Source organism: Pavona decussata, unplaced genomic scaffold, assembly GCF_977016875.1.
Source record: "Pavona decussata unplaced genomic scaffold, jaPavDecu1.1 SCAFFOLD_299, whole genome shotgun sequence".
In the NCBI taxonomy this organism is placed as follows: domain Eukaryota; kingdom Metazoa; phylum Cnidaria; class Anthozoa; order Scleractinia; family Agariciidae; genus Pavona; species Pavona decussata.
Window position 1 is genome coordinate 122,501 of NW_028145696.1, and position 14,589 is coordinate 137,089.

Genomic DNA, 14,589 nt, shown 5'->3' on the forward strand with positions numbered 1-14,589 from the left:
TCCTCTACCACTGCCTCAACGTCAACTTTCTCTGCTTTTTCAGCCTCCGCTACTTCTTTCTTAGATTCCAATACTCCACTCTCAGCTCTAGCTTCTTCAGCATTAGCCACCTCTGTTTCATCCTCGCCTTTCACTGCCTCATCCTCATCCTCAGCTGCCTTATCTTCTGCTTTTACTGTTTCACCTTTGGCTGCCACTGCTTCACCAATGATGTTCTCAGCTTTATTTTCATCTTTGCCAACTTTACCCTCACACCCCAGTGATCCATTTTCAGTCTCTGCCTCTTCCTGGACGTGCACTGCTTCATCCTCTGGATTCTTGGAGTCATCTGTAGCCTCAATCATTTTGACCTTGGCTCCTACAGCTTCACCTTCAGCTTCTGCTGTCTTAGTTTCACCCTTTTCTGTTTCACGCACAGTTTTTATTTCTTCGTGTTCATTTTCAGCTGTTTCATCTCTCACTTTCTTTTCTCTGTCTTCATCAGTTTCCTTTATTTTGACCTCTGTTTTCATTACTGCATCTTCAGCGCCCAGTGCCTTGCCAACAGCCTTGTCTGCCTCACCTTCAGCCTCAGTTGTTTTTCTATCAGCTCCCGGTGTTTTATCTTCACCTGTTGCTGCTACCTCTTCAGCTTCTTCCCTTGCTGCTACTTTCAACTCTGCTCCTGCTACCTCAGCCTTAGCCTCCGTTGTTGCAGCCTCTCCCCCTTCAGCTTTCGCCACTTCTTGTCCAGCTTGACCATTTTCCGTGTCATCCGTCTCCTGATGAGCATCGCCCTTCCCTCCTGTAGTTCCAGCTTCTATCTTTGGTTTCACTTCAACGTCAGCTTCAGCTTTGCTATGATTTTCACCAGCTTCTGGCTCTGCTTCATCTTTAGTTCCTGGTATTTTTTCTGGGTCTTTGCCTTCGTCATCTTTTCCTCCTTGGTCTATCATCTCGGCACCAGGGTCTGAGTTAATAGAAAAGGACGCTTATATGAAGTGTTCTGTTTCAAAGTATTCAATACAACAATTGCAAAACAGATTAAAATGTGGAAATGAGTGGGAAACTACAACTCAATAAAGAAACCAGGTAGTTTCGTTTTAATTTGGGTTTTTAATTTACGATCTAATCATATTCCAAACTAATAAATATCAAAGCACAGTCCTAGAGGCGTTTTCCCAGGTGCCTTTATACATTATTGTTCGGGAAAGCGAAACAATTAGCTGTTTCCTTCATTTACGTTTTATAATACAAGACTCTGTGCCAGCCCGTAAGCTTATAACAATTATAATTTTGATTTATACCGTTCGGTTGTGACTTTCAGCGAATTCTTTCTTAAGTTCTATGGCGATGCTGGCGTTATCTTGCTATTAACGGGATAGCAATGTCGCTACTTGCAGTAGCTACAAAAACCGTACAGAATACTCGCAACTGAGGACCTCTAAATTATCATCTGTTTTCTCTTTGAGGGCTGTAAATAAATGAAGTACTTTACCTCGTGCGACGACGATCACTGGCTCTTCCCGTTCATAATCTGCATTAATAAGAAAAATAATGATGGTCCAGGCTATTGTACTTCTAAGTAAAGGTTAAATAGAGCCACTTTCGTAATACAGGTCTCCTGAGGAGGTTGGTGTCATTTAATCGGCAGCTTTATAGTGGGTATTTATCAATACGGAAGCTTTTCTTTTAGTTCTTATTGATTTTGATTTTCATCGACTGATAATATGTGCTCTAAGAGCTGAAATTTATTATGGTATTAAAAAAAGGTCACCCTATCTTAAGATGGAGGAGTTGTGAGAAGCTTTGTCGAGAACTAACTTATTAACTAAGAAGAAGCTTTAGGGCGTAATACAAGCGTACCTGTGTCCGATGATGCATCCCCTACTTCTGAATCTGAAAGCAATAAGAGGCAAAAAGTAATATTAAATAAATTAAAAGGATATTCAGATAATCCTAATACTCATTTGACGTTTCAGGGACGAATGTGGTGCAAAACTATTTATAGTTTTATAAGAAAAAATAGAGAAAAGAGAAAGAAACCTGAGATAAGCCATCTATATGAGTGATAAAATTAAAGCTATGCTACACATTGGCATTCAAATCCTAGCAGTAGGGAGAATGTTTGTCCCATGAACCTAATTTATGGCCTTAGCTCCTACGAGTCCACTGTATCTCAGTAGTAGAGCATCCGAACTAGTAATCGGAAGGTCTTAGGTTTGACTACGAAAAGGAGTACTCAAATTTCCTTTTTCCGAGTATGCCTCCGCTATTTACTGAATAATACATCATTCTCAAAGAATACCTATTTCTGATTACAAGCTAGCTTATACAATTCCAAGATCCATTTTTACACGAATATATCTTTCTTCGAAATTTCATTGTCTGTTATTCTCTAGGTATTCTGTAATGGTACACAGCACTAGATTACTACTCGAATCACCTTGCTCAGCAGCTGCTTGACCGAGAACTTGCATCTCCAGCATTTCCTGGTCTTGCTCGTCTTCTGGCAAATTAAAGGAAAGCCAGAAATAAATACAACTAATTAATAACAAGTCATTAAGAATAAGTGCACAAGTATTTTACTAAATAAAGGCAAATATATAACCAGCAAAAGAACGGAGACTAGTGTTTAAAAAGGTGCCACACTATTGGTGCACAGCTCATAGTACGCACTCCGACTGAAAAGGACAAAAATAAACGAAAATACGGCGGCGAATTGTATTGTAATGGGAAATAAATTTACCCTGGTCGCTCTCATAGTCGTCAGTGTCCTCGTCTTCCGATTCGTCATGTTCCTCTTCACCTCCTTGTTCTATTACAAGACACATAAAAGTGTGAATGGTAATGAGAACGTAATTTAACTTCAACAGCTTTATTTTTTGAGGCACTGGCTGCGAACAACCCAAAGCTGGTTCCTTGTGGGGCGTTCACACAGCAATATCGATAAACAAGTTGACATGAAAGTGCCGAGGTTATTTAAAATTCAGAAAAAGTTTTAATTGTGCTAACCTTCATCGCCTTGACAACAGAGAGGAATCCCACGCAAATAGCACCAGAGCTTTAGCATTTTCTGTTTTAAGATCCCTCGCACCTGAAAAATAAGCCGTTTAGTTAATTTTTAAAGTTTTCATTAATTATTTTAATTTATGAAAAATAACAAAAGTTATCAATATGGTTAAGTAAACAATCATGTTCACACTAAGGGAGGGAAAGGAATTGGCCAGCATGAACTTGGAACCATCCTACACTGCGACCCGTCCTCGAAATTTTATTTGACGCTAACATAGCAAAACATTATTTTCTGTGTTTCAATTTTTGTCTCTCTTTATGACTTATTTGATCTCCTCACCGTTAATATTACATTTTTAAATCGTTTTTTTTCCCTAGCTTGTGTGTACGTTTTGTCAATTTTGTGGTATCGAGAGGATTTTACGATAAATGAGGATATAAAAGATGCCGGGATCTGTTATTCCTAGGCGTAAAAGGTGTGCAAAAACAACAGCAGCAAGTATGTTTTTTTCGTGCACTACTGAAGTTGTACAAACGTAGGTTTAGCTCATAAACACTTATGCAGATTGTACTATTAAAGAAAGTCAATGTTCCCCCATGTTAGCAAGATTCACTCAATGTGTGATAAATGAACGGTCTATTTTTGGAATAGCTGAATTTTTTCTTTCTAGATTGTCTAATGAAGGGTACAAGAGGTTACATACCTGTGGGGTTGCAAAGGTGTAGAGCACTGGATTCATTGCTGAGTTAATTGGTAGGACAAAGACAGCAATCCACACGGCGATATCGTCAGGTGGCTCAAAGGCTTCGTTTAACACCGAATTCAAACCAATCACCACAATCGGGATCCAGGATACAAGGTCGGTTAAAATAATCCAAAACACACGTTTGGCGAGGGACGTTTCTCTCTTGGCATCTCTTGCCCTGGCTTTTCGTTCCCTTCTCGTACCTTGACGGGTGAGCCGCCATCTCGACATGCAGGTCTTGTACAAAATCATGGAGTACGCCACAATAATAACGATAACCAGAGCAACATTCAAACCCACAAATACGGCAATTGAATACTCCCATCCCGAAATAAAGTCGGGGTCAAGCTGGAGGGGGATACACACGACTGATTTACCATAGTAGAATATGCTTTTGTCATGGTCATGGAAATAGCGGATGCCGAAGGTTGGCATGTAAGCAAAAAGAAAACCGATCACCCAGATGGCAAGGCAAAACTTATGGGCCTTCTTTCGAGTGAGTCCCTTGAATTGATAAGGGAACACGATCTTCTTCACTCGCTCAATGGCGAGGAGCGCCAGTGTCATGATGGATACCTGGCTGGACATCGCCGACATTCCCCCTACCATCTGGCATCGGAAACCGGTTCGCCACTCAAAGTCATGCAGATAATATTCACCAGACCAGACAACATCCATTACTCCGACAGTAATAAGGTACACTCCCATCAGTCCATCCGCAACCGCAACGTGCATCAACAGAATCGTTTGCACGACATTCTTTTCTTTAAAGAACACTCGCCAGGTAATCACAAACACAGCCCCAAGAATCGACAAAATTCCAACCACCCAGATGCACCTTTTTGGGTTTACGTTCCGAAACATACTGTCACAGTTTGCAAAATTGTCATTGATGAGAAAAGCACAGCCGGCGTCTTCCTTGAATTCCGCATGGCAGCACATAAGGTTGGTATCAAGTATTCTGCAAGATAATCATAAAGGCCAAACAATTAACACTTTAAATGAGTAACTTCGAAGGTCGCTTCATGTCACTGTGCAATTGGCTGAATTAGTCAGTAAAGCGTTTAATAAGACTTTTTATTTGCGTGCTGACAATGCGTAAGGTTTGCTTATTGCTAGATAAATTGCGACAAATGTGGGCATATGACATAACATGACCCTGTTAGCGTTTTAGGATTTCAGTATTATTCTCTGCGATGAGCATTCATTCCTTTTAGCCATGAATTGTTGCTATAGGAAAAAAAATCACAAAAGGGACGTTATGTTTTTGAAGGCTTTTTGTTATTTTTGTTGAAATATGTATGAAAAGTAGGGTGTAATAATTTGTAGATTTAAATCAAGATCCTCTTGTGTAGAGGGTATACCACTGTCAAACTCAACAGTAGGGCAGGAAATTTATACCAAATTTGGGCATAGCGTGCCAAAAATGTGAACAAGCTAATCCCGTAACGTTCAAATACTTCCCGTTGTTGCCTAAGCTCATATGGCCACAAATTTACTGGGACGCAAATGATCACCTTGTAACTTACTGGTTTCGAGAACGGGTACAGCAAGTCAAAGGATGGAACCCACCATAAAAGAGACTAAATGCTTTATCGTTCATATTTCATGCCACGACCTCATACGCCTGTTAAAATGACGTGCAAACTATGTCCTTTAAAACCCAACAAGAGTTTGCATTTTTGTTAAAACAGTCATTCTTAGTTGCCCCTAAGCCTAACTCCTGGAAATGAATCAAAACCTGCCAATTACAGCTAACAACAGGATTTCGTATCTGTACAGAGCTAAATTTCCTAGTTTTCAATAGGTTTTCTACGATCATTGGCAGCAGTTAAACATGTCATCATTGGTGGAGTTTCCATCTTCTTTGCATGAAGTTATTATGAAATTAATATTGAGACCCCGGTTCCTTTTTCTGTATAGTATGTATTAATTTCAAAGTGCGTAGACAGGTTTTCACAATAAAATTTGTTTGGGTATTCTTTATTGGAAACTCAGGACTAGTCAAGTAGAAATTCGCTTTTATTAGTCCGCTGAATTGCATAGGTTTATAACAATTATTTTATTAAAGAATATTACATGTGTGTAATGTTGTCCATTCCAGCGAAAAAACCCACAGGAAGTTCAGCCATCAGGTTATAATGCATAAATCTGAAATTCAACACATAAAGATGTAACTTATTTAGGCGCTGAGTTGCTCGCGTAATTTAAGGCCCGGTTAGTGTAACTTTGGAAATAATGTTAAGGTTTTCAAACATATTCACACAGCTTCCCGTCACGATAAATCTTTGGCGAATTAGGTTTCAAAATAATTCTGTTCAGCCTGGTAGGGGATGGGCTAACTTTAAAAGATCGCAACTTTCCTAATATTTGAAGCAACAGCACCAACATCTGTGACCTTACCTAAGATTTATACGAAAGAATGTGATACACCATGTGTTTCCATGGGAAAAAGTGTACCGTCGTTACTTCGCATATTTATTCCATGGTAGCTTTTGATAAAAATTTTCGGTCTTGATTATTTTGTAGTCAGGTTAAACGTCTTTCTGGGGTTTTGTAAAAATTGAGCCAAGACGTTGGATTTTGATCAGTGATGTTATTCTCACGTCAAGTGACGTCATGCCACTTGGATTATGAGAGAAAGAAATTAAGTGGGGTTGAACGCCGGCTAGGTTGACATATTTTTGCACAAATGATACTTAACATTTACAGCTCTGCGCTTAGCAGAATGGAGTTTAAGTGAAAGTAGAGCTGTAGGCGGCTAGATATTTTTCCATACAAACGGGAGACTCAGTACAGTTTTTAAGAAAGTAAAGTTCATTCAAATGCCTAGTCAACAAACACCGTACTGTAACGGTGAGCTATTCCCAGAAAGCCTGACTACTGTCTTCTTCAAATTGAATCACTAATGATAACAATAATAACGGGAATTTCAGTTGAATCCACACAGTGGCTCTTCTCTCCACTGTTTCCAGGACTAATTGGAATTTGGAAATGTTGGTTCAGTTTTTGTGGAGGGAGGAAAACCGGAGTACCCGGAGAAAAACCCTCGGAGCAGGAACGAGAACCAGCGACAACAACGACAAAAACAATCAATCAATCAATCAATCAATCAATTAATCATTTAATCAGTCGTCAGTCAACCAATCAACCAATTAAGCAGTCAATCGATCAATTAATCAATCAATGATTCATTCAACCTATCATCAAACAATTAACCAATCAATCCATTCACCCATCCATCATGCTAAGTATGTTTTCATTTCCTTGAATGGCACAAGGCAATCACTTTGCGTAACAAATATTGTCTTCTAGGATATTTTTAATTGATGTAAATTGAGACAGAACTCTATTAAAGGCCTATTTAGACGGTACAACTTTTGCTTATACAACTGTCGCTAGCGATTTCCAGAGTGCGCTGCTCGCCTCATAAGATGTTAACACATTTTTTTAAAATCCTACGACATTTTTTGTGACGTACACGACAGTCGTAAGCAAGTTGTAGGTTTGATTTACAAGAAACAATTCGTGTGGTAGGCCTGTCGTAAGTCTGTCGCATGCGACAAAGTAGTACCGTGTAAATCGCCCTTCTGACATAGGTGTTACACTAAGGTTCTTCCAACAATGATTGGGACCTATAAATAAATTATTCGTTTAGAACCTTACGAATTATTTGTAAGCTTAGCTGTTTTGTCCACGTTTTTCTTTTTCCACACAACTCACACATAGCCAGCAAAAATGTAAATGGAATAGAAATTTGTTCCTATGAAAACCAAAGAGTTATACTTACAAAAATCGCAATGTTTTGACGTCTTGGAAGGTTTCTAAGGAGACGTTCAGGATATCATTATCGTGGATGTCACTACAAAAAGGAGATATGTGTTGTTGATGTTATATTGATTTGATACGATTGATGCTTTTATGAAGTTGTCATTTCACAATAATAATGTTTAGAGAAGCGGACACCCACAAGACCATCATTTGGTGTCCGTAATAGCGAGAGTCCACAATTTCTTCGTACCCCGCTATTGTGAACTCTCGCTATTACGGACACCAAATAATGGTCCCGTAGGTGTCCGCTTTTCTAAACATTATAGTTGTGAAATAACAACTCCCTGAAAGTATTGATCGTATCACATAAATATAATATTGACAGATGTCTCTATAATGTTACGAGCCAAAGAAGGGGCAAGTCTGTCTACAACATTGAAATGACAAAATCAGCTAAAATACCGTTGTCGTTGAATCGTTTATTAATACGACGAAGTCTCCAGCAGAAATAGCTAGCCCTTCGCATATCTTGGCTGCAGTTTCAGATTGCTCTTTTTTTTCCCTTCTGATTAGGCATTCTCGACGCCATTGATTTGTCAGCTGCTGAATAACTGTGGTGACGTTATTTCTGCGTAATATAAGGCGCCGCCGAGTTTGGGAATCGAACCCGGGTCACATAAGGCGAACAAACGAAAGAAACGCAACCCACATAAGGCGTCGAGTCTTAGAATCCAATCCGGGCCACATTGATGGGAGTCGAGTTCTCTCACCAGTACGCCATCCCTGCTCCCAGATTTTATTATTCTTGTACTTTTATGACGTCGAGTAATCCGTCGATTTTCCAAACGTTGCTTGCGGTTCCTTGCTCGGGCAATTCGTCTTTAACGAATTTAATTTCTTTGGGATGATTGGCCTTAGTGACAGGAATTAACAATCCACCGTATTGATATGAGGGGACGTCCCGTACGCTGATTTTTTCATGAGCCAATCTAAAGGAAATTGAATACTCTGATACTGGGCAGCCGGGGATTCGTAACAATTCATTCGTTTGTGCCGAGATGATTTGTTGAGGTCCTCTAAATCGTTGTTCTCAGACTTTCTACTGATGAATCGCAATAAGAACGTAACAAATTAAGTCCCTGAATGGCTCGACTAGCAGCAACATCCTGAAGCGATTTCAGATAGTTGAATTTGTCGATATTCGAGAGAGATGCGTTATCGTGCACCCTAGATTTGTACACGAGTCCCAATGTTTTCTCCAGGTTGTTACGTCCCCTCGAAATTTGGGACCATTTCCAAAATGAAAGATTAAACAGGTAGGTGGTATAGTAAGTACCACTAATGAAAGCCAACCGGTTAGCTCACTTCGGGGGCATTCACAAACCATCACTTCATTAATTGTAAACTGCACCACAACCATTCTGGCAAAGTCCCCCACACAGTGTTGTAAATCATCCTTGAAAATCACCCACGAGGAAGTGGATAATATTATCTATGTTGGTATATATCTTCTGACTTTAAAGTTACTTAGCTATTTATAGCTCTGTGCGTGTCTAAGATATTTTACCCAGTGAAGGGCTAACCATTGTCTACTCACAGGGACAAAAGACTCCTCATCCCCTTGAAAATCCGCTTGGGTAGTTCTTTAATATGATTATTCGACAGATACCTTCAAAAACCAAACAAGTTAAAAAGGTATCAAAACCAAGAAACTCGACACGCGCTTCAATTTGGTTACCATGTAGACACTTTAGATAAGTCTGAACCACCACTCTCCATTTCGTTCAGAGGCGTATACGAAAACTGTTAGCAAGTTTCCATTTTACACACATATAGCCGGTGTTCAGTGGTCGGCTCTTCAATTGAGGTTTAAACAAAAGGAACTTTGTCATTCCCACAACCAGGACAAATAGGGTCTCAGGTCGTTTAATGTTTCAATGAAAAACTGTTGTTAGATGATTTACATTTGTATTGTATACTTTTATTAGTTTGTTTATCAATCAGAATTAGTCTAGTCTGGCAATTAATAAATGGCATTACTCACAAATCAAATAAGTCCTCCAAGCCACTGAACTGATCAGGATGAAGCTTCGATATGTTGTTTTCCTCCAATCTCCTAATATAGTTTTGTAGCAAACAACAAAATATAACAGGTGAGTTAATTATGATGAGCAAAAGCCCAGCTTACATTTTGTTACAGGTAACGAAACCTTTGTAAAGGGGGAATAAAATAGTGGATACATTATTTGCATACTGTTAGTTCTAAATCGAATTGGTCTAATTAAAATGTTAAACAATAAATTTAAGTGAAAATCGTTAGCTTAAAATTTATTTAGCCAAATCTTCTTTTGAAAATTTACTTCCGAATATTTTTTACCAGAAAACTGGCAAATTTCATTGAGATTCATAACATTGCAAAATTATATCCTCCTTATGTTTAAAATGATGTTATAACGACAATAAACTGTGTGATTATATGTTAGCGAATGCTTACTTTTAAGAAAGAATATTTATTTCTCCTTCGTCTCACTTGTATTCATCTCAAGAGTTGGTGAAGGAGGCAAAAGAAGTACTAGTCTACGCTTTTAAAGGCCAATTATGTTTTATATATCAAATGAAAAGCCGAAAAACCTTGTTAGTGTTCTGGCTAAGATTGATTTGGCAACAATTTGAATGTCATTTTGTCGGAAGAGTTTATCGGACTTTTAATTTTCTAGTTTTATCGTCATATATTTTACATCGTATAGTTAAAGATTTACTGAAAACCTTGAGTAGAAATATTAAAACTAAAGCTGTCCGACGTTTCGATGATGCTATCATTGTTATCAATTCAAAGTGGCTGTTTCTCCGTGGTTGAATATAAATAAGTGGAAACAGTATAATAGACATATAGTTTCCCTGTGATAAAGTAAATAACTTGGCGCGGATGGAGTCAGCTTGCATGTTCAAAGCTGACTTAAGATCTTGAATGATAGTCGCGGCATTTTTTCAGCACTGAAAAGTTGTTAGTTAAATCCCGTACATATGCTTGCCAATTGAAGAATTCAGTCAACTTTGTTCGGCAACGCGTTGATGAAGTGTCGGTTGGTGTACCCGACATAGTCCATATCGCATAGACCACATTGAAAAGGCAAGCGAATATCTTCACCAATTGATACGGACACACTTAGCGATTTTACTTTTTTGTCGATCGCGGCGATGTGGCACTTTAACATTATTCCCAGGCTCCATCGTATCACTGCTAACCGCCATTTTGAAAAGTCGTGTGATAAAATAGCCCATCCAGATTAGTTGACTTACTGGCAATTCGCAGCGATGAGCGTAGAAAATTGCGGGAACGGGCACATTAGGCGAATTTAATCGACGATATATGACGTGCCAGTTACCGGCAATTTTATACGCCGATCGGCGTATAAAATCGCCTAGTGTGTCACCGGCTTTAACTCACGAAATATTGATCATTCAAAGTCTTTAACCAGCTTTGAACGTGCAAGCCTACTCCATCCGCCAAGTTATTTACATAATCACAAAGAAACTAAATGTCTGTTTTGTTGTTTTCTCTTTTTCACGTTTTCAAATTTAAATTCAACCAGGAAGAAACAGCCACTTTGCTTTGATAATTATGATAGCATCGTCGAAACGTCGGACAGCTTTAGTTTTAATATATTTTTACAATTCTATATCATGTCAGCGTTTGTAATGATTTTATGTATTTTTCTATACTTTTGAATCAATTTAAACAGTTTCGTGAGATTCTTAAAACATGGATACGTCCTATTACACGAACCACAAAGGGAACGATATATCTTACAGAACCAATTGTCATAACTTTGTTGTTATTTAAATACGTGGGCGGTGCTTTTTAATCCCCCACCCCTACCCCTTCCCTCATCTGCTCCCATAAGGCTTATAAACTCAAAACAGAACAAGAAAAAAAAAAAAAAAAGATCAATACAGCCAAAATTGGTCTGCATTTGTTGGTTTCTATCACAGTTCCTCCCTGATACAGTTTTCCAATTTAGCGATCTAATTTTTCTATGAGCCAAACCTCACTTACAGTATCTTTATCTTGGTCAAGTTCCTGAAGACGTCATGGGAGAGATTATTAAGTTTGTTGTGAGCCATCCACCTACAAAACATACTTACATTTTAGCTGTACAAATAATACAACTAGTCACAACTTAGCTAAAAGTACTCAGAATTAAACATGTGGTGCTTTAATTAACTTGACCCTTAATCTACACCGGTAAGGGATAAATTATGCCCCGGCGACTTTGAACCTAAAAAGCTTTTTCAATATTTGCACAAACTCCATAAAAACTTTTGGACCTTTCCAGGTATTTATCTCGAAAAGTTAAGGTGTGATCGGTTAGAGTTCATTGAGTTTGATGTTACCATGGCAGCCAATTGTTAACAGAGATTTTTTCAAAAAATTGGAAATACCTAGATGTTACTTTGTGTTTTAGCTGATGTTATCTTTCCTTATTGGTTTTAATTAGTTTTCTTTCAATTTCAACGCGTTTCTGAAGTCTTGCAAAATCCAGAAATCAAAAATGGTGGATCCAATATGGCCGCCATTTGGTAATTATGATGTGTTTGCCGCGTCATATGACGTCATCACTTCTCGTTGCAGACCTCAAAGGAAACATCCTCGGACGTACTGTCTATTCTCCAGGCCTTTTATAGTTGCGAAGTTATGGAGTGGGGGGAAGGAATCCCCTCAATACCCTCCCCCAAAACACAATGAATATAATGTGTTAGTTGGGATACATTTTGTCCGCTGGATAGCGACTTATTCAGTGGATAAAGTTATACGCTCTTTGAAAAACCAGAGCCTTGATGAAAGTGGTTAATGCTTCCCAAAAAAAATACCAAGGGCAAGTGTTAACGTCTTTAGAGGCAAATGGAATCTATCGACAAAAAAAATAATGGAGTATTTTTGTCGAATTCCACCTTACTGAATGTTCACACTTACAGCTGCGTCAGGTTGAAAAGGTTCCCAAAAATCCTGCGTGGTAATCTCTTAATATTATTGCGAGACAAATCCCTGTTGATCCAGGAAAAAAATACAATTAGGAATCTAGCAAAACACACAGCTTTTCATAACAGTAAGATTAACATCGACTGAGTTTATAAACTTACTTCAGCCACTCCGCTGATATAAAAGTTACGCGTTTTTCTCCCAATCATCCAGCACCAAAGTCTTACTTGGCCCCTAGATAATTTGTTTCTTTTCATTCTAGTCGGTACAATTTTGATCATTCAGAATGAGTGTATATGCAGAATGAGTCTATATGCATTTGAATTCTTCAACTACAACATATAGCTAGGACTCACCTGGTGCACCATCTCGTGGCAAGATTATAAGTAACTGGCATGAACAACTGCACTTATTACCATTATAAATTTTTATTCAATATTAAAGTTACATGTCTAACCCCCAAATCCACATTTCCTGTCCTCTTAGCCTGAAAACACATTAAGTTGAATATTACGCGGATAGATTTCTTGACTGGGATAATCATGTAAACTCATTTCCTGGATATTATGCATGTTACAGCAGTACTGTTTTGTTTGCTGTGTTTTACGCGCTATTCATTAATTATTTTAGGAGACTAAAACTTTAGGAGATGAGTAGTAGCACATGACGAAACAATTGTAAGAAGATTTGATCTCTTGATACTCACAGTTCGTCCAAATTTATGAGATCTGCAAACAGTTCAGCATGTAACTTCTCGATATTGTTATCGTGTAACCACCTTCAAAAAATGAAGCGGAAATTTGGCCTATCTGATAATGACATTGCTTGAATAGCACTAGGTTGTATACCAGAAAGGAAAAGAAATCAAAGGAAAGAAAACTATTACAACTTGCTGAGGCACTAAAACAAGATTAAAAATGTAGAAAGCAGTAAAATATAATTAAAACAATTAAACTTCTTTAGCATCAATATAGCAATGGGTGAGTACGAGATTGTTTTTAATCATTAATAAGAATACCCTGACCAACAGGTTAATATGTAAATTGAGATTGACAATGACAGAGTCATTGTTAAAAGATAAGCCATATAACGATAGTATAGTCCCTGGGAGCTCGACATCATTTGAGCGTTGGAACATGACATAACTTAGTTTCTTACACAGACAACCGAGCATAACAGAGCATGACCCTATGTAGACGAGGAGGAGAGAGAGGGGGGGTGCCCGCAGCGACTTTGAACATTAATAACTTTAAAAATATTTAAGAAGACGCCCTGAAACTTTAGGACTTTGTCAGAAATTTGTCCGAAAAATTTGATGTGGTTGGTTAGTTTTCAAAGGCTTTGATGTTACCATGGAAAGCAACTTTTGACAGGCAGTTAATCTAGAGGATAGAAAATCTCTTTTTAAAATGAAGAAAAATCACTTTTCTTTCCGTAATTATAATGTTTTAGCTCATAATAGTGTTATGTATTGGTTTTGATTTCTTTTCGTTCAATTTCGACGCTTTCCTGACGTTCTGGGAAAATCCAGATATCCCAGATGGCGTAACCAAGATGGCAGCCATTTGACATTCATGACCTTACCACCACGTGTTTGACGTCATCACTTCGCCAATTTTGTTGGCTTTCTGATCCCTAGCCTCCCACGTAGTCGCGTTTAGGGGACTCGTATTATCTCCTCCCCACAAGACGAGTCACCTTAAAACGACTGTGTGGGAGGCTGTCTGATCCTATTCGATCGAATAAGCTTTTGATTTACTAGTGGAATTTTAATTTGGAACTGAAATCGATACGTTTGGCCCGGGTAGGAAAAAAATCCCTTCCTTTTGGCAGGAAAAGTGGGTAACTATACTAACAAGTGGTTATGCTAACTTGAAGTTAGATTACTTTACTCACAGTTCGTCTAAATCTTTCAATCCACGAAACAGACTTTTGTTTAACAGCGTCAGGTTGTTGCTGTTCAATCGCCTGCACAAGTAACGAACATATCAAGGATTACTGACTATTATAATCCGCGAATTATACTTGATTATTATCGAAATTAAAATATTCAAATTTATTCTTATTCTTGTTTGTCGCGAGATTTGTCTCTGTATA

At 38.3% G+C, this 14,589-nt stretch overlaps 1 protein-coding gene across 3 annotated transcripts in view; it reads right to left on the reverse strand.

Annotated features, from left to right (window-relative positions):
* Positions 1 to 14,589, reverse strand: part of LOC146454870 (uncharacterized) — a 234,341-nt gene that overhangs the window by 4,627 nt on the left and 215,125 nt on the right. For all 3 annotated transcript variants that reach the window (XM_085094976.1, XM_085094979.1, XM_085094978.1), the window contains 15 exons: positions 14,389 to 14,460; positions 13,199 to 13,270; positions 12,487 to 12,558; positions 11,569 to 11,640; positions 9,556 to 9,627; positions 9,109 to 9,180; positions 7,531 to 7,602; positions 5,820 to 5,891; positions 3,699 to 4,701; positions 2,995 to 3,076; positions 2,729 to 2,797; positions 2,426 to 2,488; positions 1,846 to 1,878; positions 1,478 to 1,516; positions 1 to 949 (listed from right to left, as the gene is read on the reverse strand). The exon at positions 1 to 949 is cut by the window's left edge and continues 566 nt beyond it. In XM_085094976.1, coding sequence (XP_084951102.1) covers positions 1 to 949; positions 1,478 to 1,516; positions 1,846 to 1,878; positions 2,426 to 2,488; positions 2,729 to 2,797; positions 2,995 to 3,076; positions 3,699 to 4,701; positions 5,820 to 5,891; positions 7,531 to 7,602; positions 9,109 to 9,180; positions 9,556 to 9,627; positions 11,569 to 11,640; positions 12,487 to 12,558; positions 13,199 to 13,270; positions 14,389 to 14,460 — 2,814 coding nt within the window. The remainder of the gene's footprint in view (positions 950 to 1,477; positions 1,517 to 1,845; positions 1,879 to 2,425; positions 2,489 to 2,728; positions 2,798 to 2,994; positions 3,077 to 3,698; positions 4,702 to 5,819; positions 5,892 to 7,530; positions 7,603 to 9,108; positions 9,181 to 9,555; positions 9,628 to 11,568; positions 11,641 to 12,486; positions 12,559 to 13,198; positions 13,271 to 14,388; positions 14,461 to 14,589) is intronic.